General features: G+C 38.5%; 1 protein-coding gene across 1 annotated transcript; it reads right to left on the bottom strand.

Moving 5' to 3' along the window:
• Positions 1–7180: 7180 nt before the first annotated feature.
• On the bottom strand, positions 7181–22419 carry CNEP1R1 (CTD nuclear envelope phosphatase 1 regulatory subunit 1). Its single transcript, XM_059904097.1, has 6 exons — positions 22294–22419; positions 21125–21196; positions 18721–18794; positions 15359–15468; positions 15182–15236; positions 7181–8521 (listed from the first exon to the last, which is right to left on the bottom strand). The coding sequence occupies exons 1-6, from the start codon at positions 22316–22318 to the stop codon at positions 8480–8482; spliced, it is 378 nt and encodes a 125-aa protein (XP_059760080.1). The 5' UTR covers positions 22319–22419; the 3' UTR covers positions 7181–8479.
• Positions 22420–24996: the final 2577 nt, after the last annotated feature.

Below are 24996 nucleotides of genomic sequence, written 5' to 3'. Positions count from 1 at the left end.
TTGTCGATGGTTTAGTTTACTGTGCAAAAGCTTTTAGGTTCAATTAGGTCCCATTTGTTTATTTTTGCTTTTATTTCCTTTGGTTTAGGAGACCGATCCAAAAAAATATTGCTACAATTTATGTCAAAGAGTTCTGCCTATGAACACAACATTGTAAAGCAACTATTTAAAAATAAATAAAAGATAAAAACCAAAAAAAAAAAGAAAGAGTGCTGCCTATCTTTTCTTCTTTCTAGGAATTTTATGGTTTCCTAGCAGTCTTGTTTAAGTATATTTTTCCTCACTGAATAAATTTCTGTTCCTCCTTTATACCAATTTCACCATCTTCCTGGTTCCTTCATTAAGGAACTGACACATGCTCACTATAGGTTTATTTGATGAATGAAAATTTAAACTTGTTGAAAATCATCCTTTGACAGTGTTTATTCATAAGGCAAGAAAGATGTTCACCAGGTACTATGAAGTAAAAAGGCAGGTTACAAAGCAGCATATATAGTATAATCCCACTTTTGGAAAAACACACACAGAGGGAATACCTATGAAAGTATATATACCAAAGTGTCACCTGTGCTTAACTATAGGGGGAGTTAAGGGAGATCATTTAAATATCTTATTTTTCAACTATTTTATTTTGGGGGTTTTCTAGAATGAGCAGGTAGTATTGGCATAATTTTTTGTAAATTAATTAATTAATTTATTTTTTTTTGGCTGCGTTGGGTCTTCGTTGCTGCACGCGGGCTTTCTCTAGTTGCGGCGAGCCTGGGCTACTCTTCGTTGCGGTGAGTATTTAGGGCAATACAGATTGCCCTAAATCCCATCTAACTCACTTAACCTTTGAAAAGCAACAAACCTTAAATGGTTTTGATCCAAACAGAGTGATGGGAGAACATTTTAAGAGCATCCTATTTACCCAGAAGTCAACAGAATCAGTTCTATCTCCTCACCTAAACCAGTATTGTCAGTCTTTCTCATTTTAGCCTTTTTAGTGGGTGTATAGGTCCTGGAACCTTCAAACATTGCTGGTGGGAATGTAAAATGGGGCAACCTCTTCAGAAAACAGTTTAGCGGTTTCTTATAAAGTCACGTACACTCAGCCCATGATCCAGCAATCCCACTCCAGGTATTCCCAAGAAAAATGAATATATCCACACTGACCTGTACATGAATATTCACAGGTCTATTAATAACAGCCCCAAACTGGAAACAATCCAAATACCCATCAACAGGTAAATGGAGAAACCAAAAAAAGCAACGAAAAGGAATGAATTACAGATACATATATTAACATAGACAAAAAGTCTCAAAAATGTTTAGCAAAAGAAACCAGACAAAAAGTACTGTATGATTATACTATGATTTCATTTATATGAAACTCTAGAAACCACAAATCTAAAGAGCCGAACAAGAGTTGCCCAGAGCCAGGGGTTGGGGATGGAACCCTTTGGGGTGATTGAAATGTTCTGTGTCTTGCTTGTAGTGATTGTTACAGGGGTGCTACATTTATCAAAGTCCATCAAACTGTACAGTTAAAAACTGTTTTTTATAATAATTAGAGTTGTTTTATGTAAACTAACCTCAAAAGTTGATTTTTTAAAAACCCTTTAGAACCTATCCCTGTTTTGATCAGTTCCCCCATATTCATTGGTAATTATAATGGGTTCCATTCCTTATTTGGAGAGTGAGGGTCCCATTGACAGTATTTACTGAGCCATCACTACGTGCCAGACACTGCTCTAAGAGCTCTGCACGTATTAAGCTATTTAACCCGTCAACAAGCCCATGTGACGTTAGCATCCCTATGTTAGAGATGAGAGAACTGAGGCACAGAGAAGTTAAGCTACTTGCCTAAAAGCACGTGATCTGCAAACGACAAATACGGGACTGACCCTACACAGTCAGACTTGAGTTGTAATAAATGCAATACACTGTCTCATAATAAATTTGTTGGTATTTACTGAAGAGCTAGCAAACTGAGGAAACCAAAGTTTTAATGGGTAACACCAGATAAAGGGAGGAACATAGAAAATGACTAAGTATAAGAGCAGAGCAAGGGCTCCCAAATTGGGTAAAATGCTCTCTATACCTGTTTCTCCACTCATAAAATGAACTACTCCAGCTAGCAAACTCATATTCATTTTGCTACCTCACTGAAAAGAAGTATTTATATATATACACAATTTGAAAAATCATAAAAGGAAAAACGGCAGTCCCTTGCTTTACTTCTTCCCAACCCCAAGCCCATTCTAGGAAGTAGACATTCTCAACTCTTCTACCTGTTTCTCCTATTATTATCTCCATACTCCCAAATGATAAGCTATTACTTTCTCTTATTTGTCAGTGTCATATACTATTTACCTTCTTGCCCTGGTAGGTAAGGACTTAGCTCTCCTGTACCCTCTCCCCCATTTCTCCTTCATCCAACAAAACTGGACCACAATTCTTGATTAAATCAGTGATCACTATCCAAATTACTAGGACAATGCAAATACTGCTCACTGCTATACTTCTAAGAAGTCCACTAAAGCCAGTCTCTTTCTTATACAACCTTCATTTTTCTTGGAGTTAAAAATTGCCTTTTTTTCATTATCCTGGCTTTCCATCAATCTGCCATTATTTTTTCCAAATGTCTAACATCTTTGTCAACAGTATTTGACATATGTTCAAATACATCCATTCCAGTTTCTTCCTGTGATCTCCTTCCTTTCCTCCTGCCCTTATCTGGACGGGGAATTCTCTAAGGATGCCGCACAGCTGTCATACTGGACTTTCATTGTGACTTGAGTACTGGCTTCCCCATTTCCTTTGAAGTTGTTAATACATGAAGAGAGAGCAATGGCGTTCACTGTGATAATGTTGTTTACTGTGGTAGCTCTTAACTGGAGTCACTTTATTTATTGAAAAAGTATTCTATATATGCATGAGTTCACAAATGTAATCAGATATAATTTCAGAAACCCAGGCCCGGACCCTAGTTTGTTTTTTTTTCCCAAACTGTTGCTATTTCAATTTACTTTATCTGATTCTTGATTCAGACAAACCAACTCTAAAAGAGACACTTATGAGGCGATTGGGGAAGTATGAGCTGAATATTTGATGGTATGAAATTATTGTTTTAGAGGCTTCCCTGGTGGCGCAGTGGTTAAGAATCCACCTGCCAATGCAGGGGACACGGGTTCGGGCCCTGGTCGGGAAAGATCCCACATGCCGTGGAGCAACTAAGCCCATGCGCCACAACTACTGAGCCTGCGCTCTAGAGCCCTCGAGCCACAACTACTGAGCCCACGTGCTGCAACTACTGAAGCTCGTGTGCCTACAGCCCGTGCTCTGCAACAAGAGAAGCCACCGCAATGAGTAGGCCGTGCACCGCAACGAAGAGTAGCTCCCGCTCTCAGCAACTAGAGAAAGCCCGCACGCAGCAGCGAAGACCCAAAGCAGCCAAAAACAAAAATTAATTTTTTTAAAAAAAGCAACTTCTAGCAAGGATATATAGTATTTATCTTTTGATTTACTTAATGAAGTTATAATAGACTTAGTTATTTTAGTTTCCCTACTGTTATTTACCTTATAAATCTTAGCATTTAGCCTTCTATCTTAAGAACCTCACCATAAAACTAAATACATTATGTAAGAAAACTTATGACTTAGTGTAATTATGTACAAAATTTAAATACCAAAGTTAAGGTTCATTCATTCATTCAACCCACAGTAACTGAGCATCTTCCAAATGCCAGGTGCTCTAGGGTACTAAAGATACATGGATGACAAGGACTCAGAATATAGGGACCTTAAGAATAAGTCACCTGCCTAAGTGGTTAATGGAGGAACCAGGACTACGACCCAAGTCAATCTGCCAGGCTGGACTCTTCCACTACACATGGCCCAGAGACCCCTTACCTGGCAGATGACATCACGCTTGCTTTGAAGCAGCTCCCTAGTCCCTTACAGGGACGGGCCAACTCTCCTCAAAGCATGCTCTTTGGAACACTTCTTCCGTGTAATATTCTGTAAGTCAGGGTCTTATTGGCAAGAAAGAGACGCTGACTTTGGCTGATTAAACAGAAGACAGACTATCGAAAGGGTATTGGGTACCTCACAGGATTTTGGGGAGGTCCGGAGAGACCAGTTCAAGGCTAAACTTTTAGAAAAAAATGCCCAGACCCATGCCATCAAACTGGCCTGATGAGGAAACCGGTACCACTACCACTGAGCACTACTAAGTACTCTGCAACAGAAACTTATCTTTATGGCCTCACCCTCGTCCCAAATGCAAAGGAGGGAAGTTTTCTGGGTTGTCTTCAGAGAGACAGGACTCATTCAGCTGGCATTCCCCACACCTAGCAAGGGCATTCAAAAAAAGCTTGGTAGACAAATATCATGACAAATATCCAAATATCCACAGTGAACGTTAACAGGCATTTCACAGAATGTCAGGGAAACAGGTTTCTCTACTGCAGGACCACCTGGAGCTTTTAATATGCTTTGGAGCATAGGGACTCTCTAAGAAGATAAAATAGTTCCCAATCATTGGTGATCATCGAAACTTTATTTCTGTAACAGGTAACCCAGGATGGAAAAAGTGGTAGACGTTATGCTCAACTGCTCCCTCTCTTGGCCTCCCACAAAGTTCCACTCATTTGACTACTAAAAGCTCTTACTTCTCTGGTTCAGGAGCCCTCATCTCTCACCTGGACTATATAGCAGCAGTTCCCAACTGCCCTCCAGGGCATGGCCCTTCAGTCCACACAGTAGCAGTCATGATCATAAAATGCAAATCCAGTTAAGTCACTTCCCTACCAAAACACTTCGGTGGCTTGCCACTACCCTCACGAGACTCCCAACCCCAGATGCCTACTTACTCCCAGCCTCAGCTCTTGCCACAATTCCTCTCCAACTCCTCGCCACCAGACAAGTTCAAGAACTGCCTCTGCCCCACCCCTAACCCCCACGACTGACCCTTCAGATCAGAAGGAAATAACCTCTGTCAAGCTGTGTCTGGGCTGGCCCACTTCCTCTGGGCTCCTATAGCATCCCACACTTTTACCTCATAGCACTTAAACCACGTGGTAACTGCTCAATCACTGGTCTGTATTCCCCCCAGACAACAAGTTCTCAGAGTGCAAAAATTCTTCCTCACACAAATACCCGACAAAGCACTTGCCACTTAAAGGGCAGTGTACAAAGGAGATGAAAGAGCACACCTAAAACTTTCAGGTAATGGATATCCTTTTACTTTTTTTTGTCTCTCACACAATCAGACTTGCATAGCACACATTCACTAAAAATGTCAATTTAAAAAATGTTTTGTGTTCTATGATACAGACAAGGTACACCTATTTTTAGTAGAAAAAGACAGAAATTATACTTACCTAATGTAAAGCATATAGAAAGTTTAGTCTGGAAAAAGAATGAGACTCAAGTTTCTTTGGTTTCAACAGGAGAGGAAATGATAGAGCCACTTTAGTTGCTGATGAAGGCAGAGCATCTGTCAGCCAGAAGGATGTAGAGACTCAAGTCTCTACAAAATGCCCATCAAGAGTCCAGTTCTAAAGGAGAAAAGAGCCACTCAAAAAGCAGCACTATCAGGCAGTCACAGCCTTAATGTTTTCAGTGAAGCTGCTTGACAAAATACCTAGAACCATTTTTGGTTTCTTACATCATTCGAGGCCAAATAGCCTTTCTCTTTGTATTTAATCCAGTATTCAGGAGTTTGCTTGATTCAAAAGATAAGCACAACTTCCTCCTGGCTATCTCAACTGAGATGTTGATATTAGGTAAAGTTGTAACAATGAGGTTTTTTGTTTTGTTCTTTTTTTTACTTTTAATATTTGGTTTAACAACTAGATTTACTGAGCATTGACTCTGTAGCCAAGCACTGTTTAAGTGCTCTCCATGAATTAACAATTTAATACTCAATATAAGATGACTGGCGATATACCTATATCCTATACATTATCTTCCTCTACTGAGGAGATTGGCATTATACCCATTTTATAAATGAAAAAACTAAGGTTACTAATTTGACTAAGGTTACAAAACTAGCAAGTAGTAGATCTGAGATTAGAATCCACTTTGGCTTAAGAGTCTACATTCTTAACCATACCATTATAATGGCTCATGACTTAAGTTCAACACACACACATAAACATCCTTTCAATCGGAGTCAAGAGGCTTGATGTTGGTTGTCTTCAATAAGCCACGGGGACGTAGAGTAAAGTCACTTTGAAAATCTAAGACTGTCTTCCCCACCTGTAAAGTTAGAGGACTAGACTCAACAGTCATTTCCTAACAGTGTGGAAGAGCGTATGAGAGAGTGAGGGTGCTGGTGATGAGAGGCTAACCTGGCAAGGATCCTTGGGCCATTTCAACCAGAGCAAAGACTTTTTTGGAAAATGAATTGTTCTGTTAGAAGTAAAGGTATGAAAAATCTTTGGAACTATAACAAAAGTTTCCTTCTTGGAGCCAATGGATTCCAAGTAGCCTGGCATCAGGAAATCCTTGAAAACCTCTCCAAGTACATGCACAGTATATGTACATACACAGACATATTTTTCTAGGGGAAAAGATTCAAGGATTTTGTTAAATACACAAAGTAGCTGATGATTCCAAAAAGGATTTAGGACACACAAAATCCCTCTTCAGCTTTGTACTCTTGGAGGAAACTAGTGATCCAGGTTTGTAGAGCTTAATTTTTGAGAAAACCTGCATTTCCTAATTAAACACCAAATATTATCAGACAATGATGAATAAGAAATATTAAAAGGGGACTTCCCTGGTGGTCCAGCGGTTGGGACTCCGCACTCCCAATGCAGGGGGGGGCCCAGGTTCAATCCCTGGTCAGGGAACTAGATCCCACATGCTGCAACTAAAAGATCCCGCATGCCACAATGAAGATCCCACATGCCACAACTAAGACCCAGCTAAGCGAAATAAATATTTTTGTAAAAAAAGAAATATTTAAAGTATCCACAGCCTAATAAACTGGGTACCTTCAATTGCTACTTGAAATTTCCTCTACTGGACACACAGTTAAAGTATCTCATTTTACTCAGCCTGTATCTGACTCATTTTATGTTAGCCTGTACCTGACACACACAGTAGGTTTAAAATTTTTTTCAATTACAGACTTAAAATAAACCAAGGAAAAAGCCCAATCACTAAGTATATATAAAGTATTTATTTTTATGCACATATTTACCTACAAAATTTACAGGAAATAAAACAATGCAGAATATATGGAATACCCTCTTAAAACTTCGTAGGAGCAGAGGGGTTTATTGCTGCAGTCCAAAGAATGAAATTTTACACACATGAAAGCCAAGATGAACACATTTAAGATAAACGGCAGCCTTGTTAAAAAGTTTTTTTGTCCTGTTTTTGAATTTTCAGCCTTATGTTAAATGAAATTTAAAAGATTGCTCGTGAAATAATTTAAACCTTTCAAAATCTTCTAATAAACAGATAAAAGGCACCTCCAGTTCTTTAAAATATTTACAGCAATCCCAATAGTTTAATTTTAAGGGCTGTTATAGTACATGTGGCTAATATGCATACACAGTATGTCCTTAACTCTCTCTAAACAGTGAGAATTGTAGACTCTAGTTTGTGGCACTGCTCCCGAGTTATCCCTGTGATGGTGTGGCTGATCAATCACACCTGCACAATACTAGTGTAACAGCATGTCTACCACAGCATAAAATCCCATTATCTAAAACAATGACTATCAAATTCCCCAGACAATACATAATTTATAACTAAACTTGTCTATTCAGAAGCCTTTGGAGTGTTCTTAAAATCATTAAAAAAATATAAAGTATATTTAGCATTAAATGAAAACAATGAACTGGAAAATATCACAATAGTGGCTGAAGTTCACTATCTAGTTTAACAAAAACTGTTTCTCAAAACACCTGTAATTTCTTACACAACATAATGGAGATGAATTTTCCTTAGTCTAAGCTCAATCCGATGTTTTTCCTGCATTATGATTAAAAGAGAGGAGTGTAAGAGTGAAAGGCGCAGCTATACGTAATAGCTGGTTTTAAAGAGCTGTGGAGATGGCAAGCAGATGTTCCTGAAACACTGGTGCAGGAGAACAAAGTCCACATAACGTTTCCTTTTTAACACTGGCACTGATTTGCTATTTACAGTAGTTTACAAAAATACATTATAAAAACTGGATGAGGTTCTGTTTCTAAGTTTAACTTAGTAACATACATACATACTTCATCTGCAAAAATCTTTGCAGCATCTGAAGTACTAAAGTGACACTAATACTGAAACACAAATAATCAAAGGTACCGAAGCACTGATTACGCGAGTCATCATCATGAAGATAATCTGGGTAAATATTGCACATTTCTTGTCAGTTGTTGCTATGACGTTCACATATCCAACTGTAAAAGCAATCCTTTATGGCTTTTTGCTGTATCACTTTTTGAAGAAAGGTTGTTTTAAGTCCCATAACAATGAGTGCAGATTGTCATTGAACATGAGGCCTAGGTTTCAAAATTAGTTTTCCTGTCTGTAAAAATGAAAAAAAAAAAAAGTTTAAAAATATATAGTTCTATTAAGAACACCACCACTTATCTAGAGACCTTAAAGGGCATTAGAACACCCCCCTATATTTAGTCAAGATTAAGCAATTAATAATTATATTTTCAAAGTGTTCTTTGTATGGAACTTTCTTCTAAAATCTTTAGTACTTTAAAACACACACATAAAATCTTTATTTGATGAATTCCCTACCCACTGGCTACCAGAATATCAGCCAACCAAGTCAGTGGATAAAATAAAATCCCGACTTATATAGACTAACTTATGCCCCTTACCAAATGAAGTCCATAAAACATAAATAAAACTATGTATTTGAACAAAAACTTTTCCCTTTTTCTAACATTAAAACTTTAATTTCCTCAAGTTAAAATGTAAACCAATGGTTGGAGCAATAGACACTCATACACTGCTGGTATTCAGTGTATGTGGATACAACTCTTCTATAGGGCTGTCATATTTATCAAAAAAAAAAAAAGCATATACCATATAATCCAAACAATTCCACTTCTAGGAATTTATCTGAAGGAAACTAGATGCAAGGGTAAAGATGTACATCTAAGGTGCTATTAATTCAGTATTTACTGAGTGCCCATTAATGTGCCAGACGTTGTGAGATGCTAGGGACCCAGTAATGAATTAGACAAAGTTCCTTGTCCTCACAGAGCTTAAGTTCTAGTAAAAAATGCACAACATATATAACATGCAAAGTGTGGACATAGGGGATTAAATTATGATGCGTCCATAAAGTGGGACAGTATGTAATTAAACAAAATGGAAGCTCTTGAGATCATGCAGATAAAAAAACAGGCCTGGGACCTTTCACACAGTTAACCTTCAGTATATGGTGGCTCTTAAATCCTAATGTTGGGTCAAAGAAGCTGGTTTGAAAAATTCGTAACATCTTTTAATTTTTTTAATGGTTCTTTATAAACTTGACTATAACATCTTTCCTTTATAAAAGTAAATGAGAATACACAATAAAATATAAAACATGGTGATTATCTTTGGTTGGTAAAATTCTAGGTGGCTTTCAGAAACACACTTTATTATCCTCAGGTCAAGTGTTGTCAGGATTCTGGCTCCCTCTCAATTCTCACTTCCACTTTGTTTTTGGTTAACTCCTTGATATCTTGGTAGAACTTTGGTACTAATTTTTCTACTGTTTTACTGAGGTATAATTCATGCACAATAAAATGCTCAAATCTTGTGTACAGTTTTCTGAGTTTTGACAAACGTATATACCCATGTCGCCACCACCCAGATCAAGCTACAGAACATCACCACCACTCAGAAAGTTCCTCCATGCTCCTCTCCAAGGTCAATGGTACCCCCCACTCCCTACATAACTGCTTACCACAGATTAATCTGTCTCTCTCTGATCTTTAAGTAAATGGAATCACACAGCGTGTTCTTTCTCATCTACTTCACTCAACGTGTTTCTGAAATTCATCAACATTACTATGTTTCAGCAGCTTGTACCTTTTTATACTGCTATTACAATATAGAATGTATAGTATTCCACTGTATAAAAATATCATGGTTTTAATCCGCTTTAAATCTATTTTAAATTACATAAGACATTAATGTAATCTCATTATAAAAAGTTCAAACAAGATGAGCTTAAAGTCATCCTTTCCATTCACCTCAAATACTAGCCCTCTTACAGAAGAAACCAGTTTTAGCATGAATTCTTCCAGATTGTTTTCTATGGATTTACATTCACATATATGAATAAAAATTTGGTGCTTCTATCATGCTGATTGAGGGTAAAATACATCACTTGGGATTTGTTTTTAAATAACCTGATGACAGGGAAGGTGGGCAGGGGTACACATGAAATAAGAATGGCCATGAGGTGATACCTCATTGCAGTTTTGATTTGCATTTCTCTAGTAATTAGTGATGTTGAGCATCTTTTCATGTGTCTCTTGGCCATCTGTGTGTCTTCCTTGGTGAAATGTCTATTTAGGTCTTCTGCCATTTTTTAACTGGATTGTTTGGTTTTTTGATATTGAGCTGTTCGTATATTTTGGAGATTAATCCTTTGTCTGTTGTTTCATTTGCAAATATTTTCTCCCATTCTGAGGGTTGTCTTTTTGTCTTGTTCATGGTTTCCTTTGCTGTGCAAAAGCTTTTAAGTTTAATTAAGTCCCGTTTGTTTATTTTTGTTTTTATTTCCGTTACTCTAGGAGGTGGGTCAAAAAAGATCTTGCTGTGGTTTATGTCAGAGTGTTTTTCCTATGTTTTCCTCTAGGAGTTTTATAGTGTCTGGTCTTACATTTAAGTCCTTAATCCATTTGGAGTTTATTTTTGTGTATGCTGTTAGGGAGTGTTCTAATTTCATTCTTTTACATGTAGCTGTCCAGTTTTCCCAGCACCACTTATTGAAGAGGCTGTCTTTTCTCCACTGTATGTTCTTGCCTTCTTTGTCATAAACTAGGTGCCCATCTGTGCATGGGTTTATCTCTGGGCATTCTATCCAGAATGGCCATTATCAAAAAATCTAGAAACAATAAAAGCTGGAAAGGGTGTGGTGAAAAGGGAACCCTCCTGCACTGTTGGTAGGAATGTAAATTGATACAACCACTATGGAAAACAGTATCGAGGTTCCTTAAAAAACTACAAATAGAACTACCATACGACCCAGCAATCCCAATACTGAGCATATACCCTGAGAAAACCATAGGTCAAAAAGAGTCATGTACCAAAATGTTCATTGCAGCTCTATTTACAATAGCCAGGACATGGAAGCAACCTGAATGTCCATCGACAGATGAATGGATAAAGAAGATGTGGCACATATATACAATGGAATATTACTCAGCCATAAAAAGAAATGAAATCGAGGTATTTGTAATGAGGTGGATGGAGTTAGAGTCTGTCATACAGAGTGAAGTAAGTCAGAAAGAGAAAAACAAATACAGTATGCTAACACATATATATGGAAGCTAAGGGAAAAAAAAAAAAAAAAAGGCCACGAAGAACCTAGTGGCAAGACGGGAATAAAGACACAGACCTACTAGAGAATGGACTTGAGGATATGGGGAGGGGGTGGGGTGAGATGTGCCAGGGTAAGAGAGTGTCATGGACATATATACACTACCAAATGTAAAACAGATAACTAGTGGGAAGCAGCCGCATAGCACAGGGAGATCAGCTCGGTGCTTTGTGACCACCTAGAGGGGTGGGATGGGGAGGGTGGGAGGGAGGGAGATGCAAGAGGGAGGAGAAATGGGAACATATTGTATATGTATAACTGATTCACTTTGTTATAAAGCAGAAGCTAACACACCATTGTAAGGCAATTATACTTCAATAAAGATGTTGAAAAAAAAAAAAAAAAAAAAAAACTAAAAATAGAACTACCATATGACCCAGCGATCCCACTACTGGGCATATACCCTGAGAAAACCATGATTCAAAAAGAGACATGTACCACAATGTTCACTGCAGCACTATTTACAATAGCCAGGGCATGGAAGCAACCTAAATGTCCATCGACAAATGAATGGATAAAGATGTGGCGCATATATACAATGGAATATTACTCAGCCATAAAAAGAAACGAAATTGAGTTATTTGTAGTGAGATGGATGGACCCAGAGTCTGTCATACAGAGTGAAGTCAGTCAGAAACAGAAAAACAAATATCATAAAGTAACGCATATATATGGAACCTAAAAAAAAAAAAAAAAAACTGTACTGATGAACCTAGTTGCAGGGCAGGAATAAACGCACATATGTGGAACCTAGAAAAATGGTACAGATGAACCGGTTTGCAGGGCAGAAATTGAGACACAGATGTAGCGAACAAACCTATGGACACCAAGGTGGGAAAGCAGCAGCAGGTGGGGGTGGTGGTGTGATGAATCAGGAGATTGGGACTGACATATATACACTGATGTGTATAAAATGGATGACTAATAAGAACCAGCTGTATAAAAAAATAAATAAAATTCAAAAATTCAAAAAAACAAACAAAAAAAACCAAGGCTTTGAATGCATTTCAGGGAAGAGAAAAGCACCAAAACAGGAAATATTCAAATCTAACTATTTGAAATGGTAATTACTTCACCTTCTATTTATGAAAATAAAGCACCATTTAAAAAAAAAAATTAACTTAGGAAAAAAAAAAAGGCAGGGCAGGAATAGAGGTAGACATAGGGGGCTTCCCTGATGGCGCAGTGGTTAAGAATCCACCTGCCAATGCACGGGACACGGGTTCGAGCCCTGGTCTGGGAAGATCCCACGTGCCACAGAGCAACTAAGCCCGCGCACCACAACTACTGAGCCTGCACTCTAGAGGCCACGAGCCACAACTACTGAGCCCATACACCACTACTGAAGCCTGCGCGCCTAGACCTGTGCTCTGCAACGAGAAGCCACCACAGTGAGAAGCCCACGCACCGCAAGGAAGAGTAGCACCCACTCGCTGCACCTAGAGAAAGCCTGCGCACAGCAACAAAAACCCAATGCAGTCAAAATAAATAAAACAAAAGTAAATTAAAAAAAAAAAAAAGAGATAGGCATAGAAAATGGACTTGAGGACAAGGGGTGGGAGAGTGAAGCTGGGGTGAAGTGAGAGTAGCGTTGACATATATACACGACCGAATGTAAAATAGCTGGCTGGTGGGAAGCAGCAGCATAGCACAGGGAATCAGCTCGGGGCTTTGTGATGACCCAGAGGGGTGGGATAGGGAGGAGGGGAGAGAGGCCCAAGAGGTAGGGGATATGGGGGCATGTATATGCACATGGCTGATTCGCTTTGCTGTGTAACAGAAACTAACACAGTATTGTGAAGCAATTATACTGCAATAAAGATTTAAAAAAAAAAAAAATGGCCATGAGTTGATTTATTGTTGACACTGACCGATGATACACAGGAAGTTCATTTAGCTCTTCTCTTTGTTTTTTTATGTTTGGAAATTTACATAATTAAAACTTAAAAAAAAAAAAGGTACCAAACTGACCATATTGTTTGATAATTTACTTTTTGCTCCTAACAGTATGTCTTCGAGATACTTCCATGTCCATACTTATAGATTTACTTCTGATTACCTATGATGTGGCTTTACCACACCCTATTTTACCACTGTTGAGAAACAAAATTTCTGTTGAGAAACAAAAATTATTTCCATTTTTTTCACTACTGCTAAGGATATTACAATGAACAATCTTGTACTTGCCTCCTTGCGTACATGTGTGATGGTCCCCCCAACCAGGGTAGTTGGGGAAAAGTAGAATAGTTAGGTCATGAGATATGCACATATTACATTTTATATGAACGATGAAAATTGCCCTTCAAAATGGTTGCATCAATGTATATTCCCAACAAGCAGTGTATGGCTGGATCATTTCACCACAATACTGGAGTTATTTAATCTTTACTAATCTGACAGGTAATACAAATGAACTCAGTTTTACTTTGCATTTCCCTGATTACAAAATGAGGCTCTCCAGTCTTTACATGTTTATTGGCCATTTGTATTTCCATTTCTGTGATACGACTTACCTTTTCCATTTAAAAAATGTACTATTTGTCTTTTTATTATTGATTTTTAATAGGTCTTCAAACATTCTGGATACTACCCTCTATCTATTAGGTACCTTACAAATGATTTCTTCTGATTACTGCTTAACTTCTTGTCTTCTGCTGTACAAAATCTTCAAATGTTGGTGCAATTAAATGTATCCAACTTCTTCCATTATGGCATTTCTGTTTCGTGACTTAAGAAGATGTTTTCCTATCCCAAGGTTATAAACATATTCTTCTGTATTTTCTTCTAATGCTTTTATGGTGGGATGTATATGTCTTTTTAAATCTATCTAAGACTTTACCTGGAATTTAGTTTTTTTAATTGATGTGAGGTAGAGATCTAAATTCATCTTTTTCCAAATGAAGAGCCAACTGTCTCAATACTATAAATAGCCTATTTCTTCCCTTTTGACTTCAAAGACTACCCTTATCTTCTAATTTTTAAAAAATCTAAGTGTTTAATCTTTATTCTCTTCCATTGATCCAGTTGTCTTCCTGCCCTAATACTTTTTTTGGCTTTTTATTCTAGTTTTCTATACTGGGTAGGTATTACTTAATAGTTTTTTAAGTTGAAGGTAAAAATGCTTTTATAAATAAATCAAAATTGTGAGATATTCTTATACTGATATGTGATCAACTTTTAAAAATACGGTACGTTCATATGTCCACAGTCTGTCAATTAATCTATGACTCTATTTAAAATCCTACATATGGAACAGTGTGAGATACTTAACAGTAGTTTACAAAACCAACTCCCACTGAGCCATTTTTGGCCAATAATGACCACTGTATTTCTTTGAATCTAAGATAGCTTCAATTAGAAGATGGATCATGACTTTATGTCATTAAGAAAGATTAAACTCTCAACTCTACCAATTTAATTGTAAGACACCATTGATTATTAGATGCATGTCAATCTTCAGAGATGTTACAACGTAAAAAAAAAAAGTGTCTTAGGATCAATTGTACAACGAATATCCCCCCTATTAATTCCATGGAGACAATTTATTGTTAATAAAATGTTTGTTTTACTTAAGCCAAAACACTTCAGTCCTTTCACATGTGTCTACAGTTTTCTAATGAAAATACTTACATCATCACAAGACATGTTGTACTCTGCTAATACAGTTCGACATCGAGCAGCTATACTGAATAAATGTGGTCAAAGGAAAATTTATATTTGAAGAGTAAGCTTTTAAAAACACCTAGAGATTGAGAAGGTGGTTTAATTTAGTTCAGAGAATAAAACTCAATTCATGGTAAAGGATACATTGACGGTGCAACTACTCTCTTGTGTATTCCAGCAAAGAACAAGCCTATTAGAGTGATACAGCTAATGGTGAAAAATGGATGGTTCCATAATGATGTGAAGAAGGACACCTGTAAAAGAAGAGTTGGAAATATAAAAATGTTAAAAATCTTAGAACAATACTGATTCCTACCTCCCCACTTGTGCATGAATGTATATAACATTTAATTATCTAAAATATGAGAATTTGGAAAGTTCCCTGGTGGCCTAGTGGTTAGGATTCTGGGCTCTCACTCCTGTGGCCTGGGTTCAATCCCTAGTCAGGGAACTGAGATCCCGCAAGCCGCGTGGCACGGCCCCCCACCAAAACAAAACAAAACAAAACAAAACAAAACAGATAAAGTATGAGAATCTGGACACTTCCAAAAATCCTAGTTCTCCATATTGCTATACTATGAAATTTAAAATAATGTATGTTTTATATCTTCAGTGTAGCAAGACAATGTAGCAATATTCCCTCCATTCATTCCAAATGCTTCAACCATTAAGAATTTACTCCTATAATAAAAAAAACACCTTACCAAAAATATTTACTGAACCCTTCCTAGTGAGAAGTAATTTAAAAAGCAGAAGACTACAAGTTCCACGAGAAAAGGGACACTGTCGTGGGCATCATTATTCTCCCAACACCTGAAACAGCACTTGGCAAATATAGGTGCTCAACAAATATTGTTGAATGAATGAAGATGAGGCCTCTGATTCTCAATGAAAACACAAGTCAGACGTGATCTGGTTATCTTCCCTGTTAAAAAGCAGAGGTGAGCAAACTCTGCCGTTCATAACCTGGTCTCAGTCTAATCATCTCCTGCCACACTTGCACACTTATGCTACCATTTTCCTTTTCTCCTCTTCACCTGGCTAGCTCCTACATATCTTGTAAGAGTCAGTTCCAGCATCTCCCTTTCTCTTTGAAAGAGGCAAAACATGAGTTTGGTTTTGAAGCTACTAGATTTAGATGGCCACAGAACAACCCAGCAGGGGAAAATGATTAGTAGCTATCCATAAAAAACTAGAGTTCAAGAGAAACAAAGGGCTAATTTAAGATCGGAGAATAATCAGTTGACAGTAGAAAACAGAAGCATACATAATTCTAAGAGTAGGTAGAGGGACAAGGGTACAGGATCCAGGATTGGAACAAGAGTAGGCACTGAAGCCAGACTACTGGGGAGTCGGAATGTGGACTGAGAAGACAAGTATTTAGAGTCTAGAAAAAGAAATGGAATGGACTAGAAACTAAATGGGAGCAACAGAACCAAGCTGAGGGCATCTGCGCTCCACTCTCATAAGATATGTGTACCTGTTTCAAGACAGAGAACTAAACTTATGAAGAACACTGGCCTAGCATGGTACTGGTTAAATAAATTTGTCAAATGAAGAGATGACAGGTTGAAAACATCAGGAAGGAAGAAGCTCCCAGAAGGACGAGATCCTGAAGAAAGTTTAATATTCCAGAGTAATGTCTTCTTAAACCTTTGAGGACAGTTTAATTCCCACAGGAATTATGTGCCTATGTTTTATGTGCCCTGTACAAGATCAGCACATACAGAGTTTCAATTTTAATTAGACCAGTCAGTATCAGCCTTCCTTCCTCCATGGCAACAATCAACTGCATCCAGGTAACAGTTTCCTCCTTTAGTTCAGGCATTCGTGTACTTTCCAGTTTGCCATATTCCTTCTCTCCTTGTGTTCTTCCAGCTAGCCACTGGCTTTTGAGTTTGCAAGTCCTCTTACAGACAATTGCTATTCAAAACTCTTGTCAGGTTTGAGGTTATTAAATAGTGAAATATAAAGAGCCAACCCTTAAGCTAATAGTTATATTCTCACCTAATTTAGAAAATTATATTAACTACAGAGTTTTGGGCCTATTTCAAATTACATTTAATTCTGTGTTTTATTAAGATCTCAACTAGCTGAAATCAGCTTATATTTTTCACAATTAGAAGTCAGATTCATTTCCCAAGATAGACCTTTTTTAATCTTCTTGCCAGCCTCCTTCACTCTTCCCCTAAAGATGAGTACCAAGCGCAGCCTTAAGATCAGATTTTTATAAATGAACATACAGGAGAGTTTCCTATCCATCATAGAAACCCCTCTATTAACATGCAATCCCACCACCAACCTCCCCTGCTTCCTATTCTTTTGTATCTCCACCTCAGTGGGTACAGTCAGGGAGACTATATGGTAAATAACCCCCTGGCTGTCTGAACTGCCATTTAGACTGCTGACAAAAGCCTTATTATTAGGTTTTTCTTTTGCATAACCCAAAAGGTTGTAAATAAAGCTACTGGAAGTAGTATACCTAATTACAGTTTACAAGGGGAAGGAGGGTTAAATTTGTGAAAACTACAACACCATTACTACCTAAATTACCTGAACTGGGGGAAAAAAACTTCACTGAAAAATTGAAGACGACTACTTCTCTAATAAAAAAGCCCAAGTTTGAAATTAAGGCACAAGTTGGTAGAAAGAGATAGAAATTTGAGAAACATGCTACCAGCTTTCAGCAAAGGATGCTTCAAGAAATAACATTATGAATCTGTTATTGCATTTGGTACAGGAATATTCTTAGACAGTGCCCAGTGGGAGATCTCTCAGTGTTTCTTATATTAAACTTCAGGCAGAATTTTTTTTTTAAAAAGATAAATGCTGAGAAAGAAAAGCTTTGCTAGCTTAAAGAACTTACAAATGTGTTCTCACAGATAATGAAAACCATGGAACTAGCTGTGACTTTAGAGACTAATTTAAAACTCAACCCTGGCAATTCTGCTGGCCCACAGGGCCTATGATATCAGTGACCTGGTTTCCTTCCTGGTTTTGACCTCATACTCTGTTTTTACTGGTCTTGACTGTTTATTACATTTACATTTGCTATTTTATCATAATGTCTCCTGCAAGGTTGTCTCAAATGCTTTATGAGATGAGGAAAGGAATTAACAAAGATAACCCATAGAAGAAAATGTTGTTTTATAATTTTTAAAAGCTGGCACTGATGACACTAAATGAACAAAACAGAACAAAGACAATGTTTACACTGAAATATGTAAAAATGAGATATGTAAAAACTGTACACAAGTTCAGAAATGAATGAGAAGTAATATAAGTGAGGCAGTATTTCTCAGGCTTTTTTCTCTGCAAAGATACTTAACCCACAGCAGCCAGCCAAAGTTTTTCTCAAGCAAATTAAGATAAGGCGTATTTTTAATACAATGATTAATATCACTACTAATACTAATAGGTAGCATTTGATTAATACTTTACAAAGAACAAAGCACTGCTATATCCACTGTCTCAATCTGTTAAAGATTTTAAATCAAAACTTCTACCTTTTGCGTCTCGGGATCTATTAACCAGTTCCAGGCACCAGTAGCTGTACAGACAGATACCACTATAAGAAGCACTGATGAAAGATAAACACGAAATTAGTAACGAAATAAGCTATTAATATGATACTACCACCAGTTCTTAATAAATGACAGCCAAAGGATGCAGCACTTCATTAAATGGAAAATGTACTCCACTCAGGACTTAGGAGACTTGACGTATGACCTTGAGGAATTCTCTGAAACAATGTGAACCTTAGTAACTGAGGAGGATACTGTCCCCCTTATTACTTTAGTCAGAATTTCTGAAGATTAATGAAATTGAAAGCAGTAAGAACCAAGATGGTAAAACTTTAATGTAAGATTTTCTTATGTAACTTTCAATGTGCTTTACACTGATGTTACAGATCTAATAAACTCAAAACAAAAAACCCCCCCAAACCACCCCAAAAACCTCATTTTTTAATGTAAACAAACCAAACAAAGACTCTTTTATGAATGCATTGAGAATTTGGACTAAAGACTTTTGCCTTGCAGACAACTGCTTGTTGTTGAATTAAACAAGGGTCAATCTCAGGAAGTGTGGAGCACACCAATCAGTATCAGATTTTCTTTAAGGGACTTAAGGAAGGTTGGGGTAGAAATTATTGACAGTAGAAGTTCAAAAAAGTTTCTTTCTCCCCACTAAGCTAGAATTATTTTAGAAATTCTATATAGATCATAAGTAAAACTTAAGAATATATGGTAGGGCTTCCCTGGTGGTGCAGTGGTTGAGAATCTGCCTGCCAATGCAGGGGACACGGGTTCGAGCCCTGGTCTGGGAAGATCCCACATGCCGCGGAGCTACTAGGCCCGTGAGCCACAACTACTGAGCCTGCGCGTCTGGAGCCTGTGCTCCGCAACAAGAGAGGCCGCGATAGTGAGGCCCGCACACCGCGATGAAGAGTGGCCCCCGCTCGCCGCAACTAGAGAAAGCCCTCGCACAGAAACGAAGACCCAACACAGCCAAAAATAATTAAAAAAAAAAAAAAAAAGCCTATTAAAAAAAAAAAAAGAATATATGGTATTACTAAAAAATAATAAAGGGGCACCAAGACCTAGTTAATATTCTGGAGACCAATCAGTTACTACCTTTCAGTTGGGATGCATACATTTTTAAAATGTAGAGATCAAGCTTCGAAGTGCAACATAAATATAGTAAAACTTTATCTAGAATTCGTGGTGATATACTTTTAGAAGAGACAAACCATAGAAAAACAATCTCATTTTAGGTATTTAATAATACTCAAAATTTCAAACTTATGTTCTCAGCTCAGAACAGATTAAACTCAATTTCTTATAATTCTACATTTCCAATAAGAAACACGCTAAAGTATACAGATTTTTTTTTTTTTTAAATGAAGCAAAAGCAAAATCAAACCCACCAGAAGGGACCTCATACACATACTTTGGTTCACTGAACAAGCTAATAGCATTTGTATGTAAGCACTTAGACCGTGAATCAGAGAAAAAGTGTGTTCATTACACTTTATAAGATAGAAAAGCATCATATACATTTTAAAAGATTCTCAAGTAACAGTGAAACAAGGTTTTGGGGGTAATTCCTAGGTAAACTGGAGAACCTGAGAAAAATCATTACTTGTGAATTCTAACCAATCAGAATTCCTGTAGCATATGACTAAAACTTTGCAAATAGAGTTAATAAAAATTACACAAAAAATCTCGACATAGGAGAAGATCCTTAACTTCAATAGGGCTCTTCAGTTTGGTCCCACAAAGTGAATTATACTTCAAAATAAAGTATGTCCTCAACATGTGCTGCTGTACTTCCTTCTTGGCAGAAATTAAATTTCAGCAAGGAACAGCCAAGAAATTAAGACCGTCTCAACATAAATTAGCAAAGTATTTTGCTTATTGAGGTCATCACTTGTATATTCGTCTGCATTTCCTATATAGTCCCATGGGGCAGTAACCACAATACTTTCAAATCATATTTTACAGCATTCGTTGAATATCATTTTCCTTAACAAACTTTATTTCAATAGTTCGTAGGCAAAATTGTAAAACTGCTAAACAGACTACTGAAATTTTTATTACGTGTGCTGGTTATAAGATTTGTAATATTTGTTTAAAAGTATATGTATTTTAATGTAAAAATTAAAATTCAACCACACAAAATAGACTATTCTCTTAGGGTTGTCAGTTTCTTAAAAGTTCTTTATAATGCCATTATTTACAATGTTAAATAAATGTAAAACTGTCCAAATGAAAGGGAAGCTTACGGTTTAATAAAGATTTGCAAGCATTTGTAAAACAAAAGTTTTACAGAGAAGCAAATCATTGCTAGGCAGGAATAAAAGTATCAATTTTAAGTTTATTTTCCCTTAAAAAACATCCAGGCACTTACTTCTCCAACGTCCAGTGGCAGGTTGCAAACAATGAATATATTCAGTAAGTCTCCTCTCGAAAGCCTTGAGATCTAGGTAAAAAGATTTCAATTTTCTAATTAGCTACTCTTACTAGTTTGAATCTATTAAGATGAATTTTAGGTACTCTGCTTCAGGTCTTGCACACCAACTTACATGTATCACTGCACTGTTTACTTCTTTACTATGACAGCTTTAAGCACTTGACAAATACATTTGGTTTCTTTAATTCCAATTTCACATATAAGGAAACTGGCCGATTCACTTTTAGAAGCGTCATAAAATGGTATGTGGAAAATCAACAGCAGCCTCAGCCGGTGCCAAAAGCTAGAAATTTGGGGGTTGCAAATAAAGTATCAAAATCAGGTCGAGTTTTAATTCCGATGGAACCAAAAACTCCCTATTAGACAGAACAACGTTATTACCTAACACCGAAGTCTTCGAAGTCAATTTGAACGCAATTACCCGATTCCGATTTCCAGCGCTTGTATTTAATTAATGGCTACGCTTTCAGTCTGGACTTCTGATACGGCTAACAGGTGGATATGCAAAGACGCTCCCCTTTCCTCCCTCCCAAGAGGTTACAGTTGATCTTCGTGGCACTTCTGGAGCGCCGACGCCTGGTTCCACAACACAGGGGCGTCCAAGGTACTCCCTCTGAATGAGCAAGGTGGGGTATCACTTTCAGTTGCGTTTTTTGAACTTTAGAAAAGGAGACCAAGAGGCACTCCCTTACCCCGGCAGTTACCAGAAACCACGGCAGAAATCAGGGATACAATTCGTGCAGTTATCAGAAAAAAATTAAGTGAGTGAGCATACTACAAGGCACGAAGTAAAGATGTTTGCTAATGAATGAGAAATATAAGCAGCCCGGACGAGAAGCTACCTGGTCTAATCTTGGGGAATGGAGGAACTGACGCAACGCCCCCCAACAAGCGCCGGCTGAGGCCCCGCGCGCCGGAAGCAGCAACCGGCCGGATACAGCCGCCCCTTGGTCCCTGGGCCAGCCCCCGCGCCCCCAGCTCCGGGCCCCGTCAGTCCATCCTTCGCGGCCTCCTCTCTCCGGACCAGGTTTCCACGATTCAGGCCCCTCCGGAGTCCCGCCAGCTTCCGGGAGAAGCCCGGAACCGGCCCAGGCGGCCCACCCTACCTTCCGCCTGCTCCAGCGAGTTCATGTCGGGCGGCAGCTCCGTTCACCGGCGCTGCCCCGTCCGCATCGCAGCTCCGCGGCCCCCTCCCGGCCCGCAGCTCCAACTCCCACCTCTAACCGCTCCCTTGCGCCTCTCCTCTTAGCACCGCCCCTTGCCTAGACCCACTACGTTCATTGGACACTCCTGCCAGACCACATAACTAAGACGGTTTTCTATTGGCTAGCTCCTGCAAGGGCTCAGAACCTGGAGTTGGACGGTCAGCCAGAGGGGCCAAGAGCTGACGGCGGCCGAGTGGGCGTAACACTGGCGCCGCCTCCTGCCCTGGGGAGGAACTGCAGCCTGTCCGCGCAAGTCGGTTCATTCGTAAAGTCCTCGTTTCCTGCTTGGTTCTTTCATTACTCGAATACTTATTGTGCATCCGCTACCTTCCGGGGAGTGTTCTGGTCACTAACGAGGGATGCAGTAATCAACGAGCTAGCTCTCCCTCTAGGATTCAGAGGGAAATAAGGTATGTACAGAACCAACTAGAAACCAGATAATGGAACTTCTTGCTTTATAGTACCTCTTTCCTAGATACCTAACACCTTAAGTACGTATTTCTCCCTTGATTATTTTTTCTCATGTCACCCAACTTCCATAAATCGTCAAACAAACAAGGTATTCTGGAAATTGTAAAAAATCTGTAAGGCACTGACTACATTTATACTTGATTAAAATGCTTTCTTCCTCATTTCCTTGTGGTCGTTCATTCATTCAAGAACTATTTATTGCATGACATGTTAGGCACTGTATTTATCAGGGATGCAGTTGAGCAAGATGGACAAGATTCCTGTCCTCAAAGTGGAAGGGTTACAGCAGGCAATAAACATGCAAATAAATAAGTAATTTCAGATAAGCTTGGTTAAGTGAAGGAAGTAACAGGGTAATAGGATACAGTAAAATAAAGGAGGGGTAACAGGAACTAGTGCTGGGGAAGAGCTGCATGGAGCAGGGCATTTGAGTTGAGAAACCCAAGAAGCCATGCAAATATGGGTGCTAAGAAGGTTCCAAGCAGCATTGGAATTTTTTCACTGTTGATACTTTGTGTGTTTTATTCATTCATGGTTCAGTTTTCCTCCTCCCTGCTTGCCAGTAGAATTAATTGACACATCCGTGCCCATTACTTCACTCTGTAGCTGCCTTTACCTTAGCACTTTTCAAAGTTTCCATTTAGGGAGGCTTCCTCTGGATCAAACCCTTTATTTACATACATTATCTCATTTAACCCTCCGAGGCAATCTTTTTTTTAAACTGTGAGTCAAAACCCCTGAGAGGGCCGTGAAATCTATTCAATGCTCCATAACTGTTATTTTTTTAAACATGAACTAAAATTTAAAATATTAGCATTGCTAGAAGTTAAATTTAAATATTTCATGATTTTTTGTTTCATTTGTGTGTGTGTTGCATGTGTGCTGTGTTGCGATCATAACGTAAAGCATATACCTAACTGAGGGTTCCAGTAAAAAAAAAGTCTGAAAGTTTGAAAGCCACCGATGTGGGTATTAATGGGCTTATTTACAATGAGAAAGGTAACGCATTTGCCCAGATCTTGCAGTTGTTGTCATAGCCTGGATTTAAGCCCTAAGTCAAACTATCCCTTTTGACTTCTTGCTCAGTGTTCCATTTCTCCATCTCCAAGTCTGATTCATCAGGTTCCCTTTGGCACCCAGCAGTGCTTAGAGAATGGCTAGTGAACATCTGTCACAGGACAGGCCCTCCTGGGCTAGATTCTGGGCAGGTGAGGAGGGAGACAGACTGACAAATAGGACATTGCAAAGCCTTGTTAATAATTGGGTGTTTGCTAACTTACCTTCAAAGGAGACAGTTCTGCAGGACTTTGCCTGATGGGGTGTGCTAGTCTCTAGCAAGAGCTTGGGACCGCAGAGGGAACACTACGGACTACCTCCTGGGGTTCTCCCTCTCCATCGTTCATTTTCATCTGTGCTCAAAAGAAATGTCGAGATGCTCTTGTATGTACAATAAGAAATATCACTTTCATTAAAAAGTACATATGTTCCTTACAAGAGCAAATGCTTCTTCTTGATCAAGAGAGCAGGTATAGTGTTTGTTTATTTTGTATTAGGTTACGGAAGAAAAAAAATTGGACTGTTACATGCACTTTCTTGGAAGGTTGAAAGGAAATAGGTGGGGTCCAATTTCTGTAACGTTTAATACTTACTAACAACAGAGATACTGTAATTTTACTCAAGTAATCAAATACATTTTTTTGGGCAACTTTAAAAAAAAAAAAAAAAGTGGCGCAGTGGATAAGAATCTTCCTGCCAATGCAGGGGACATGGGTTTGATCCCTGGTCCGGGAAGGTCCCACATGCCGCGGAGCAACTAAGCCCGTGTGCCACAACTACTGAGCCTGCACTCTAGAGCCCGCGAGCCACAACTACTGAGCCTGCGTGCCACAGCTACTGAAACCCGCACACCTAGAGCCTGTGCTCCGCAACAAGAGAAGCCACCACGATGAGAAGCCCGCGCACCGCAACGGAGAGTAGCCCCCGCTTGCTGCAACTAGAGAAAGCCTGCGCGCAGCAACGAAGACCCATCGCAGCCAAAAATAAATAAATAAATTTATTTTTTAAAATGTTGAACATGCCTTTGAAAGGGTGCACATTTTTATCCTGTCATTGGCATCTGCATGTATGGATCAC

This window comes from Balaenoptera ricei, chromosome 19 (genome assembly GCF_028023285.1).
Source record: "Balaenoptera ricei isolate mBalRic1 chromosome 19, mBalRic1.hap2, whole genome shotgun sequence".
NCBI classification, from domain to species: Eukaryota; Metazoa; Chordata; class Mammalia; order Artiodactyla; family Balaenopteridae; genus Balaenoptera; species Balaenoptera ricei.
The sequence above is the reverse complement of the archived record's forward strand: the minus strand, read 5'-3'. Positions and strand labels throughout refer to the sequence as shown.

Excerpts from the sequence above, each read along its gene's own strand:
- CNEP1R1 (XM_059904097.1), bottom strand. The coding sequence starts at position 22,318 with ATGAACTCGCTGGAGCAGGCGGAAG. Across the intron at positions 15,237-15,358 it reads AGAGTAGTTGCACCGTCAAT|TATAGCTGCTCGATGTCGAA; the intron begins GTATCCTTTACC and ends ACATTTATTCAG. Across the intron at positions 8,522-15,181 it reads ACAACATGTCTTGTGATGAT|ACAGGAAAACTAATTTTGAA; the intron begins GTAAGTATTTTC and ends TCATTTTTACAG.